General features: G+C 38.6%; 1 protein-coding gene across 6 annotated transcripts in view; it reads left to right on the top strand.

Moving 5' to 3' along the window:
- The window catches only part of LOC109918860 (structural maintenance of chromosomes protein 6), a 72,044-nt gene that overhangs the window by 11,021 nt on the left and 46,970 nt on the right, over positions 1-14,053 (top strand). For 4 of the 6 annotated variants that reach the window (XM_048596709.1, XM_048596710.1, XM_048596711.1 and 1 more), the window contains exons 2-6: positions 4,667-4,845; positions 5,880-5,997; positions 10,311-10,416; positions 11,722-11,858; positions 12,687-12,748. In XM_048596709.1, the coding sequence (XP_048452666.1) occupies positions 4,681-4,845; positions 5,880-5,997; positions 10,311-10,416; positions 11,722-11,858; positions 12,687-12,748 (588 nt within the window). In that variant the 5' untranslated portion in view covers positions 4,667-4,680. Of the gene's footprint in view, positions 1-3,786; positions 3,957-4,666; positions 4,846-5,879; positions 5,998-10,310; positions 10,417-11,721; positions 11,859-12,686; positions 12,749-14,053 lie in introns of those variants that run through there. The other 2 variants (XM_048596712.1, XM_048596707.1) reach the window with 2 other exon arrangements.

Raw genomic sequence — 14,053 nt, 5'->3', positions numbered from 1 at the left:
CTGCATCATACTGCAACGCCCCAGAACTCCGGAGAATGGAAGAGGAACACCTACACAAAGTTTTCACTGACAACGGATACCCAAGAAGTTTTGTCTGCAGATGCTTACAAAACAGACGACCATCAGAGGACACGGTACAACAGAAGACACTAGCAACACTACCCTACATCAAAAATATATCAGAAAGGACTACCAGACTCCTAAGACCGCGTAAGATCATGATTGCACACAAACCTACGGCAACACTATGCCAAATGTTATCAAAGAGTAAAGACCCCAATATCAACAGTAAACAAGGCCAACGTGATATACAGAATACTAAGCAGCGAGTCTAATAAACATTACATTGGAAAAACAAGGAGGAAACTGGCTGGAAAAACAGGGAGGAAACTGGCTGGAAAAACAGGGAGGATACGTGAACGCCAACTGGCAATAAAAAGACACGACCAATATTCACTTGTCTGAATATACACAGACAATGAGAGCCATCAGTTTGACTGGGAAAACTGACCATACTGGGACAAGCAAACACCAGACATGCAAGGGAATTTCTGGAAGCCTGGTTCTCAACATGGGACTCCATTAACAAACGCAGAAATAGACACCATCTACAGACCGCTGCTAAAACAACAGAACCTGAAGCGACAGGACCATCACACCAGAGGATCGTGTAAATCCAGAAGGAAGCAGAACACCAGCACTTCGTTTAGAGGTCGCACTGATGATGTTGCCTAGAAGGGTAAAGAAACGCCTGCACAGAACAACCAGCTCAGCAAGCTATCGAACAACTGCATCCACAACCCGAGCTACAAATTTTCGCTAAGACTTTAATAACAACAGCTTGTGTTTATGTTGCACTTATTAATCTAAAATTAATTCAAGCCAAAGAGGTTTAGCAAGAAGATGTGAGATGTATTTTGAGGAAAGTCTGAGAGATTTCTCTGCACTTATACTCCAGCAAATGAAAAAAGGAACTTGCTTTTATACAACATTGACGTAGTAGTAAATCTCCATGCTCTTTACAGGAACAGTATCAAACAATTTGACTCTGAGTCACATAACAAAATATTAGGACTCTGTTAAATACTTGGTCAACTTGGGCAGTTTTAAGAAGCGTATTAAATATGGAAAGAAAGGTAGGGAAACAGAGAGATTTCGGGAGGGGACTCCAGAGCATAGGACCTAGGCCTAACTCAAAGTATGACTTCCAGCAGTGGAGTGATAGGAAATGATGGCACTCAGTCTTGGCCTTGCAGTAAAGTTCACATCCTGTGAATGTTTTTTTTAAAAACTCATACTTAATTCTCAGATATAACAGAGGGTGGAGCTGAAGGAGCACAGCAGGCCAGGCAGCATCAGAGGAACAGGAAAGCTGACATTTCGGGTCAGGACCCTTCTTCAGAAATGGGGAGGTGGGGGAGAGCTCAGAAGTAAATAGAGAGAGGAGATGTGGGGCTGGGGAGGTAGGTGGGTTGGTAATAGGTGAGTGCAGGTAGACAGTGGTGGGAATTGCTCAGTGAGGTGGGAGTGGCTGATAGGTGGGAGAGAAGATGGACAGGTTCTGTCAGGTCAAGGAGGCAGGGATGAGAGGGAGGGTTGGTCATAGGATGAGGCCGGAGCTGGGGAGATTTTGAAACTGGTAATATCCATGTTTAGGCCATCGGGCTGTAGGCTCCCGATGTGGACAGCTGAAGGCACTGCTGTCATTTGTAAAACAGTTAAAGTCAGGAATGCCCAAGAGGGCTGAATTGGAAGATCACAGCTACTTAGAGGAGTAATAATGCAGGAGACAGTGAGAGATAGGGGACATAGGACTGATGAGTGAGTCGGACTTTTATCAATTAAGATACAGGCAGCACAACTTTCAATGAGCTCAGGTTAATTTAGAATGAAGACCATCAGTAATGCTTTGGATTAGTTGCGTGTCTGCTTAACAAAGGTGTGGTTGAGAGGTTCAGCAGCTGATGAACTATGGCAGTATCTTAGTCAAAGAACAGAGTTGCCCTTGAAGCACATTTGTAGGGTTTCAAACATGTATCTTTGGATAAATGGGCATACTAGCGTGTTCAACAACTTTGATACAAAGCAATGAATATTGTGCACGTTTGCAGTTCAAATACTACAAACAAGGTGGTTCAGAAACAGTCTTTGCCAAATCTAGACAATGCAGTTTGTAGCAGAGACCAAAAACTTTGACTTTGGTCTTTCCAATATTTAGTTGGATGCAGGAGTCAAAATAATTTTATTTTGAGGGTACCTATTTCAGGAAAAAGGATTGCCTGACTCAGTTTTGTCAAAGACTTCTTTCTGATTATTCTAAGCCAGACTGGCTTCAGGTCTTTTTGCAGGCACGGGGCAGCATGTTTAAAAATATGGGCTGTTGCACAGATACATGGGAGTGCAGAAATTGAATGAGTAGGTGAGATCTCATAGAAACCTATATACTTGTGACAGGACTAGACAGGGTAAATGCAGGAAGGATTTTCCTGATAACCAGGGAGTCTGGAGTCAGGGGTCACAGTTTAAGGATATAGGATAGGCCATTTCACACTGATTTGAGGTGAAATTTCTTCACCCAGAGAGTGGTGAGCCCGTGGAATTCTCTGCTACAGGAAGCAGTTGAGGCCAAAACATTAAATTTTCAAAAGGAGATATATTTTGTAGAGCTAAAGGCATCAAAACATATGGGGAGAAAGCAGGAACAGGGTACTAAGTTGGATGATCATTCATGACCGTGTTGAATATTGGAGCAGACTTGAAGGACGAAATGGCCTACTCCTGCTATTTTCAATTCATCCGTGATGCCAAACAGATTCCTGCAATCAAACATATGTAGCAAGATCATGAAAAGCAAAACCAAGTACTGAGATTTGTTTCTGGAGAAATAGAATTGGAAAGCAGGGAAGTGATACTAAACCTGTATTGAACTTTGGTTAGAACATAATTTGAGTATGGTGCACAATTCTGATTTGAGATAGTGAAGGATTTGAGAGAGGTGTTAGTGAGGTAGAGCTGGTGTCATTATTGTGTATGAAAAACTTGATAATTTTGTTTTCAGGTGATGCAAAGAGATGACATAGTACTGATAGATAAGATTGAGTCATGAGAACACTTTTGATGGGGGAGTGGGAGGGAAATGCCCATGGTATTGATCTGGGGCTGAAAAGATAAATCGTTGCAGTTGATTCTTTTGGCAAAACTGGATAGGAAAGATGGAACCAAGCAAGGGCAGTCCCACTGGAGTGGTGACATGTTAAAGGAGAATGTTGTGGCCATTTAGAGTAAATCTGCAGACTGATTAAGAAGTGGTGGCTTACGTTCATCATGGCACATGGGATGTCATTTATGACATAGGCAAAACCTATTTAAAGACTAGTTAGGTGGAAACGTAACTGTAGGGTTTCAAACATGTATCTTTGGAAAAATGGGCATACTAGCGTGTTCAACAACTTTGACACAAAGCAATGAATATTGTGCACGTTTGCAGTTCAAATACTGCAATACTGAATAACACAACGTTGTCCCATTTTCATGACATTGTGCAGCAAATGTGAACTTGTGATCGTGAGATGTAACATTCGCTTAAAAAAGGTCCTTATAACATTGAAGCCAAGAACATATTTCGTGGAGATTAAAATTTATATCACAACATGCCAAAATCTATACTGAAGATGAATGTCAATCTAAACTATTTTGTCGATAGTTGAGGGGAGAGTGTTAGCTTCAGCAATGTAGTTCTCTGTGGAAGTCCAAAGTTGAGTATGCAGGTTAACTGTTCTTTCACTTCAATTATTGTTGCAACATCTTCCACCTGCTTGCCATCTTGCTTTTTCTTTAGCCCTCATTAGTCTCTAATCTCCTTTCAAAAACCTATAAACTGATTGCTTGAAGACTACCCAATGAATGATCTTTCGTGAACCAACCAGGCCTAAGTGTGTTGCTGTGACTATAAATAGGTATGAAGTTTATATAATTGTGCATGAGATTTGTGTTTTAAGGTGTCATTTGGACTTGCATATCAATAAACCATTTTAAGTATAATTGTGATTTTCTACTTTCCATCTTTTTTAACTTCTCATTTGTTGTTTTATACAAATTTTAATTATTTCTAAATCTTGCATGCAGCTGCATAACTGCTTTTTGCATTTAGATAAACCATAGCAGAATCTTGCACCCTAGTATGAAATCAACATCTGTACAAATGTTGCAGGCAGTAATTTTATTTTGTTGTTTCTAACATTGGAACTCTACATGATAAGTAAAAGGAGACAACACTGAAAGTGTTCTTCCAATATAAGAAAAAGTTAAAGCTTGCACAGGGCAATTTATAATGCAAATCAATATAGCTGAGAACAGACACCTTAAGAGCTGTTTTGAAATATTTGTTACGGGCATGGCCAAGGCAAGAACTGACATTGCATGTAAGTTTGTGAATTTGCTGGAAGCTCAAGAATGTTCTTAGGACAAAAAGGGCTGAAACTTCAGAAATTAGTACGTTTTGTTGCTGGAGTGATGCAGTTAGAATTAACCAAACATCATTCATCGAACTGGAAAGTGGTATTTTAACATCTTCAGGTCCTTTAGAAATTTTTTGAGACTGTTCAGTTTCTTCTACAGTTGTGATTTTTATGTTTATGTCATTAATAATTTCTGTTCATTTTTCTAGTGTCAATATTTAGTATGTCAAAACGAAAAGAAGATCTTTCTGAGGGATCACTGCCCATAAAGAGAATCAAAACTGAAGACACAAAGGACTATGAAGCAGAAGAAGACAAAACGACCAAAGGGAAAACTGTGACAACTAATGGGCAAAGTGGAGACAGCCTACCTCCAAATTCTCACTTGGTAAACTATACATAATTAGTAGAGACTAGGTTGTGTAAGTGTGACAATTCCCTTCCTTCTTAAGAAAGATAATTGTTCTGCTGAATTATTTTTGTGCAGCTCTTGGTATCTGATTATGAATAATAGTCCAAGTCGGTATACAATTTTGATTGTTAGTCCCTCCTGAAGAAAAGAGGGAGGCAATCCAATTGAGGTGCTTAAGAGTAAAATAACCAGATATATTGGGTTGCTTCAGGTCGAACTTCCTCAACATCCAAAGATAAAACAAAAGTATAATGTTGGATAAGTACAATTCCACAGCTTGTGAAAGCTGCAGTTTGGTAATTATCCTGAACATGTTGATTCTGAAACAATGTGAGTAAATGTGTGATACTTCGGTGTTACTAATACTGACTGTTTTGTGTCTTTTCTTGAATGCGGTTGCTTTAAACAGTCTTGTACCTGAATTGCCTATTATGTGCTATTACAACTTTCAGTCCAATTCATTATCTTGCCTAATTCCTTCATTCATGAGGTTTTCCTTTCCTCGGTCTTGATTTGAGTTTTTGAGCTTTTATTTCTTCCATCATCATTTCCTTGCACAGATAATTGTCGTTTCCCCTTTGTGGATATTTTGCTTAGTTTTTTGAAAAACTCCCTATATTCAAGCAAATAATCGGCACTTTTTAACTAAGGGCAAAATTTACAGAGATTGTGTCACTGTCACATCTGCAAATTCATTTGGGTTTTGCCAGTAATATGTCCGATAGGAAAAAATGCAGTGGTGGTAATTTCAAATTCCACGTAGGTTTGATCAGTAATTGAGTGTTATCTGTTGTTATACTGCTGTGTTTGAACTTAGGTTGTCCAAATGAGTTGGCAACTGTTTTTTTTCTGTCAGGAGAAGGGGAATAACAGGATCTGTTATTGCTGTACTAACGTATTTTGAATTGCAGTTCATACTTTATCAGGGAAACATGAAAATATGAAGTATTAGCAATATTTTATTCTTGCTACCTATTTATACAGACTTAATCTATATTTACTTGTTTCAGAATGAAGGTGATGTAGGAATAATTGAAAGTATTTCTTTGAAAAACTTCATGTGCCACGCTTGCCTTGGACCTTTTAAGTTTGGACCCAATGTAAATTTTGTGGTTGGAAACAACGGAAGTAAGTGCTCTTAATAGTTATAATTATCTCTGCTTTTCAAATCATAATGTATTATAACTGTGTAACCCTAATTTTGCCTGTTGGCTAACCCTGCTTCACCTGAAACTTAAAGTCTTGGTTCACGATGGGTAATTCCGTAGATCACCTAATATGAGTGTATTATAAATATTATGTTTTGACAGGGATAGGTTGCAAGTTTGAAAGCAAATCTTTCCTCCTATTCTCACCACCTGTCCAATATTCGATCCTTTGTTTAATTTTACCCTGTTATCTTTAAATGGTGAGATGTATTTCCCTTGCTCCTTCAACTTGTGGGCTCTGACCTTGCAATGCTTTGGTAAGGTGAAACTAAGAACGAGATTTATTTGAGGTACTCTGAGCGGTGGGGGATATCTTGCAACACAAATCCGCTTGACAATGCAGAAGAGGATATAGAATCAGAAGAAATTGAAATTATTCATATAGTAATGGCTTATGTTACAGAGATGAGGTTGATAACTCACTGATAATTAAAACCAAAACACCCAGAGAAGCTCGCCTCGCTCCGTAATCTGTTAAAGGAAATGTGAAATGGGGTATAACCTGCCTGTCAGCCCCCAATCTGTTATAGAAGGGAGGTTAAATGAAATTAACTACTGATACTCACTGTATACTCAACAAGGAACAATATATTTATCTAACAGTGAACAAATTAGCAGAACTGCTAGTAAACTAAACAATTTCCCCTTAACTACTAACTATTTCCGAATAAAACAAAATTCTAATAGTATGCTATTCCAGTAGATATAAGACTCACTTATATAAACCAAACTAATTTTAAAAAAACCTAGTCTCTCAAAATTACAGCCAGGATAAGTCTGCTGGAATGTTCTTTGCCTTCTCCACTGCCTTCCAGTCAAGGATGCCTTCTTCCGTCGAATTCTTGTGTCAGGAATATTAGCTAAGAGTGCCATAGTACCTTTATTTAGATGGTGCTTACTCTGAGAGCTTAGAGATTTCTGTGAGAGGCAGTGAGTTTATTTTCAGATGCCTTTTTCTTTTATACCCTTGATTACCTATTAATTGCTTACAATAGGATTGGTCCGAGGTTGTCAAAACTGTCAAATTTAAATTTAATTGGTTTTTGGTATCTAGGGCCTGGTTTAAATTAATTGGTTAAATTCAAAAACCTGTTGTCTTGGTAAAAATGCTGCTTTGCTTGCTAACAGTATATCCCTCGATACAAATATTTCAATTCAAGAACTCTCTGTGCTGCTGCTGCTGCTGCTTGCAGACGTTTTTTAATCTCCAAGCCTAGGGAAAAAATGCACCATTTAAAAGGACCACACATTCTTTCCTCCTATCATTTTACGAACAAATTCTAACGTTCTGCCTTTCAGTCCACAAATACTAAACCAACTTCGCAACACTTACAAACAACCAAGGAATACCATTTCATTGATGCCCTTGATTTTAATGCAGGGTCCAAAAGTCAAAATTTTGAATAAGTTGCCTGGAATTCCTGGTAAGGGATGGATTGATTTGCTAGCCAGTGGTTAGATTCTAGGCAGTTTCTTTTAAAAACCCTTCACTTGTGTTCTGACAAATTTTATTTTTAAATTGATGCGTGACTTCTGCTTCACTGTTTTGATGGAAGGAGATCTTTGCTTGGAGAGTGCACAAATATAGATTGGTTTTTGCTTTTTACAAGCTGGAGGTGTTCCCTGTGTAACTCAGAGATATTGATGTTGATTTTTGCCATTAGATAGGGAGATGGTGACATAGTGGAGTCAGTGGAGTAGAAATCCAGAGTCCCTGATTAAACATCTAGAGGTGTGTTTGAATCTCGCTGTGACAAATAGTGAAATTTGAATTTGATAAAAATATAAACTAAAACAAAGCTTATCTAAAGATGAGCAGGTAACCGTTGCCAATTGTAGTAACTACCCACCTGGTTGGGTAATGGCCATTATAGAAGGAAATCTATTGTTATCTGATCTGTTGAGTGTGGACAGATGCTTGGCAAATAAATTATAACGTAATTGCGTATGAGGTAGCAAAAACAGGAAGGCAGATTATTATCTGAATGGCAATTAGGTTTGAAAGAGGGAGGCACAATGAACCTATGCGTCCATATACTCCAGTTGCTGAAAGTGAGCTTGTAAGTGCAGCAGGCAAATGAAAAAGGCAAATGAGATGCTCGTCTTCATCATGATAGGATTCGCAAGTACAGGAGCAAGAATGTCTTTCTGCAATGGTGCAGGGCCTTGGTGAGACTGCTGTGTGAAGAGAGACTGAATCAGTTAGGACTATATTCACAGGAGTTAGAGGAATGAGAGAGAATCTCCTGGAAACCTATTTACTTGTAGTAGAACTTGATAGAATAAACACAGGGAGGATGTTCCCAATCACCAATAAATCCTGAACCATGGATCACAGTTTAAGTATATGGGATAGGTGAACTTCTTCACCCAGAGAGTGACGAACCTGTGGAATTCTCACTGAAAGTGACATGAGGCTAACACATTGAGTGAGTGCTTTCAAGAAGGAGCCAGATATAGTTCTTAGGGGTAAAGGGATCAAAGGATATGGAGAGAAAGTGGGAACTGGGTATAGAGTTGAATGATCAGTCGTGATCATGTGAATGGTGAAGCTGGTTTGAAAGGCCTTCTCCTATTTTCTATGTTTCTATGATCTAGCCTTCATGTGACTCCAGATCCACATCAATGTTGTTGACTTTTAACTTTGTCTGAAATGACCAGCAATCCAGTCATTTCAATGGCAATTAGTGATGGACATTAAATGCTGGCCTTGCTGGCAATGCCAACGTCCCTTAAACGGATTAATAAAAAAAGGTATGGATCAATGCTGACCCCTCAGCTGTTGTCTACTTGAAAATTGTGTTGTTAAATATGTAGTTGGGTTCAGTACTGTGGGAGGCATGTGACCAAACCCACTGGGAGAGGAGAAGCAATTACAATTGAGACAAAAGCTTGCATTGCAGATAGCCGAATCCGTATCATTATTCCAGGCATTAAGAGGTAATTTACACATCACGTGGAGTAATTGTAGTTTGCAGCTTGATGGTGTCAGGGATTTTCATAGAGACTACTGTTTCAATAACTGACTATAATATAATGAGCATTCCAGATTCATCAGGAGGGTTCTGATTGTTGACAGTCTGGCTGACTGTGACCTTGGAGAATTTCCTGGAAAATTATTTCTAAATATGGCCCTGTTATAATTGCAGCTGCCTTTGGGCTGTTTACTGTGTTTTAAAAGTAGTCCCATACACAGATATATATTAACACTTAACAGCAAAGAACTGTGGATGATTGAGATTTGAAATTTAAAAAAACAGCTGAAGAAACTTGAGCGTTGCAGCATATTGGAAGAGAGAAACAGTTAGCATTTTAAGTATATGACTCTTCTTGAGAACAAAGAATTGTATTTTGTACTTTGTTTGTGAGAGTTCACTTCCTGTGTCATAATTCCATCTATTGTAATGTCATCTTCATATCTGGGGGATAATTATAAGCTTGCTTGACATTATGTTATACTCTTTCATTTATGTTTGTACCTTCCTGAAGATAGATGACATTGCTTCAGTATGCTTCATTAACCGAGTTCCTGGCCTGTTGCCCATACCCAAAAGCTCTTTGACACATGCACGAGCCTACAGATCTGGCTGTCAAGTTTTTTCACTCCAAACCTGAGTTAATTTTTAGATGAATTGCTGTGTCGATACTTTATTTTTCTAATGAAGCAAAATACTGTGGATATTGTAAATCTGAAATTTAAAAAAAATGGTGGCTAAAGTCAGCAGGTTTGGCAGCATCTGTGAAGAGAGAAAGTGTTAACATCCTGAGTCCAATATGACACTTCCGAACAACTTTTTCTGAAATAATTGGATTTGAATGGTTTCTCTTTCCACAGTTGCTGCCAGACTTGTTGAGTTTCTCTGGAATTTTGTTTTTGTTCCCTTATTTGACTGTTAGTTTTCTTCATTTTTAAGTTTTTTTTATGTTTTGCAATAATTTCAATGATACCTGATCACCAAAGATAATATCCTTTCTATAATACCACATGGACTGCTCACCACTACCTTCTCAAGGGCAACTAGGATGGGCAATAAATGCTGGCTTAACTGGTGATGGCTGTATCCCATGAGAAAGTGCAATCAAACCTGCCGATCTGGTACCTAACTAAGCTTTAATATATGCCTGTTGCAGGCTGCTCTGGAAAGCTGTGTACTCTCAGCAATTGTGAGATTATCTCTTTGAACTAGGCAGGACTGATAACAAAAATAAATAAATTGTGTTCTCTCTTTCTAGGTGGGAAGAGTGCTGTATTGACTGCTCTTATTGTAGGCCTTGGTGGAAAAGCTACTGCCACTAACAGAGGATATTCTATAAAGGGATTTGTGAAAGATGGTCAAAAGTAGGTTTAATTAATTTTGTTGTTGGTTTTTAAATCTGTTTTCTCTGCATCAAATGTAGCAAGTGCATGGTGAATGTGCCAGTCTGTGATGAAGGTCTGCGGTGTAAGGCATTATAGAAGCCAGAGGCAGGGCAGCTGTCATCTTAGACAGGACAGCAACGAATTGCATCAAACTGCATTCGTAGCCATCCTGAAATGTCCACATATGCACATGCGCGCACACACACGCACCCTGGAGTGGTAAAGGCAGGAAGGCTGCCTGCTTCTGACCCCCATTTTCGTATGAATTCCACAAAGACCATCTTGGAGTTTATGCTATTGAAGGTTGGTGTGATTCACTGTGACTGCTTTGCTTGACCTGGTCCTCTCCCATACCCCAGTGACTATGACGAGGTGTCTGACCTGTCTCACTTCAACTGTGTGTGTAAAGCAAAATGACAATAGTTAGTAATTAGTGCTGCTTGGCACTATTTAGTTATGTTCATTTTTTTATTAAATTATGAATGTATGACTTTGAGATTGAATTTTTTTAAGGTTTGTTTGTTTGTTGTTTTCTTCCCGTACCTTAACTTTTATTTTTTTAAATGATGTGCCAAACCAGATATCAAACAGCTGCTACTCATAGACATCTGATTTGATTTCTGGAGGGCTGGAAACAGAGGTTATTTTCCTTCAATAGAAAAGTAAAATGTTTAGCACATCCAGCAACATGATCACAGAGAAACATGATGATGACTCTTTACCAGAGCCGATTGGAGGTGCTTGTGCTACAGTGGTAGTATCCTTACCCCTGAGCTGGAGGACCCGGGTTTAAATCCCCTGATACAAACGCCTGTCATAGCAAATCTGAACAAGCTGAATTTGGGGGCTCCTCTGTGGCACAGTGGTAGTGTCTTCACCAACACACACACACCACCCCCCCCCCCCCCCCCCCCCCCCCCCCCCCCCCCCCCCCCCCCGCCCCCCACACACCCACCCCCCCCAGACCGGGAAGCCCAGGTTCAAGTCTCGCTTGCTCCAGAGGTGTGTAATAACAGGCTGATTAGAAAAATACGTTAAATTTTGGTTTTAAGACCCTATTCAGAAATGTTGACTCTGTGAGGTTTGTTGCTTTGCACTTAGTTTGTGTAGATTAATTTCTTTTCAATTTTGATTTCACTGTCCAGAACTCCATTCAAAACAATGTAGGCAAATTTGAATTGCCTAAATGATGATTTCTTAAAGGTATCTTGAAAGTTTCTGAAAAGAACTGGTGATTAATGGGATTTTTTTTTAATCTAACTATCTGACATGGTGAATTTGTAGTTCTGCAGATATTTCCATAACATTGAGAAACAGAGGGCCTGATGCTTTTAAACCTGATAAATATGGAGAGGCTGTTATTGTGGAACAACGTATTTCTGGAGATGGAATAAGACAGTACAGATTGAAAAGTCAATCAGGTAAAACATATTGACTGTTTCAGTAAACCTCTATTTATGTTAATTTTATTGTTTAAAAGAAAATCAGTCTTTGAAGTAATTTACTATGGGAGAGTGTATTTTGTGATTATTTCAATTTGTTCCTATTCCCATACAGCTAGGATTTCTGTTTTTGGGAATAGGAAATTATCTGTGTTGAATAGAACCAAGGGGATGACATTGAGGGAAATGAAAATGTCTTTTCCTTCTGTAATTTTTAAATTAGGTGATATTCCTGTTATTCAAAATAGATTAGAGAAAACATTGGTAACCAAAGAAATAAACACAAAATACTACGCGTGCTAGAAATCTGAAATAAGAGTGCTGAGAAACTCAGTAGGTCTGTTCCTTATGTTATAAGATGTTGCCAGGCCTGCTGAGTTTCTTCAGCCCTTCGTTTCAGTTAGCTGTAGGATGTTACCTATTCATTTTATTGATTAGTTTGCATCAATGTAGTAGTTGGTGAAGATGATGAGCTTCGTATTTGTCGGGAAAAATATCAGTTAATAGTTACTTAATCTGCTGTGCACACTATGAAACACCAAGTCAGGTGACGAAGGAGTAGTGTTGTGAAAGCTTGTGATTTCAAACAAGCCTGTTGGACTATATAACCTGGTGTTGTGTGACTTCTGACTTTGTCCACCCCAGTCAAAGACTGGCACCTTCACATTATGGCACACCGAGGCAGATGGGACTTGAACGCTGACCTTTTGGCAAGGGTAGGGACACTACCGCTGCCACAAGAACCAGTAACAATTTATGGACTGGCTTTAAGTGAAAATTTTGTGTTCACTATTATACTTTCTGTAGGGCACATAGTTTCTACGAAGAAGGAAGAACTCAATACAATATTAGACCAATTCAATATCCAGGTATGTTTTCTCATCATCTTTTGTATAAACAAGCAGTATCTTTGTGAAATGGAATGTCATTTGTTGGCTTGTGAGATGAATTGTATGATGCAGTCCTCAAAGTTCAGTAGCTTAAGCCTAGCCTATTTCACAACATAACTGGGTAATATTCATATGAACCTTGGAACATATATTGTTATCAATCAAAGGAAGTGACATGATTGGTGAATATAATTCCAGACTTAATGAGGATTGCAGTGAATTTTAAGAGTTCCATTCTGGACTAACAGTCACATGGCTCACTTTGCAAGTTGTACCATTTGAGACTCGAGCTTTTGTTTTCTGAAATATATGCAGTTTTTCTTCCACACAATGTCTTGATTACGTGCTATACCACTTGTCTCCCTGTTGCCCCTCAGTGACACCATTTGGAATCACAATATCAAGTTCCACATGTACACTGATACCCACCTCTATCTCAGTACTGCCTCTCTATGTTTGTAGTTTGTCACAACGTGCAGCTGTGGCGAACAGAAATTTGTTTCAGTTAAGTATTGGGAAGTATTATTGAGACAGACAGAAAGTGATTCTTTCAATATATCAATGGGAAGAGAGATGCCAAAGTTAATGTAGATCCCTTAGAGAATTAGGTTGTGGAAATAGTAATGGGGAATCAGGAAATGGCAGAGGAGTTGAATAAATGCTTTGCATCTTTCTTCACAATAAAAGACACTAATTGCATTCCAAAATTGCAAATAATCAAGTTTCAAAGGGAAGAGAGCGAATAAATACAACTACTGACACTTGATAAAGAGTGCTAGGGAAACTAAAGTTCAGTAAGTCTCCTGGAAGTGATGATATCCATCCTAGAATATTAAAATAAACAGTTCCAAAGATGGTGGATGCACTGGCAGTAATCTTCCAAGAATTATTTAATTGTGGGAAAATCCTAGAGGATTGGAAAATTGTCAGGAAGTTCAAAAAAAAACAAAAAAAACTGGTCAGATTGGCCAGTTAGCTTAACTTTTGTTATTGGGAAAGTATTTGAATCTTTTATCAAGGATGTAATAGCAGAGCATTTAGAAGTACATAATTAAGCTAAGTCAGCATGGCTTCACAATAGGCCACGTATGCCTGACAAATTTATTAGAATTCTTTGAGGAGGTAACAATCAGCTTAGATAAAGGAGAAGCAGTGGAACTAATAAAGTTGCATTTTCAGAAGGCATTTAATAAGAGTCCATGGTTTTGAAGGTAGTATATTTTGGAAATAAGATTGGCTAATTCATAAGAGAATGTGAGACAACAAGGTGCAGGGCTGGATGAA

Source organism: Rhincodon typus, chromosome 5, assembly GCF_021869965.1.
Source record: "Rhincodon typus isolate 14 chromosome 5, sRhiTyp1.1, whole genome shotgun sequence".
Taxonomy (NCBI): domain Eukaryota; kingdom Metazoa; phylum Chordata; class Chondrichthyes; order Orectolobiformes; family Rhincodontidae; genus Rhincodon; species Rhincodon typus.
Note: the sequence above shows the minus strand (reverse complement) of the source record. Positions and strands in the feature narration are given on the sequence as shown.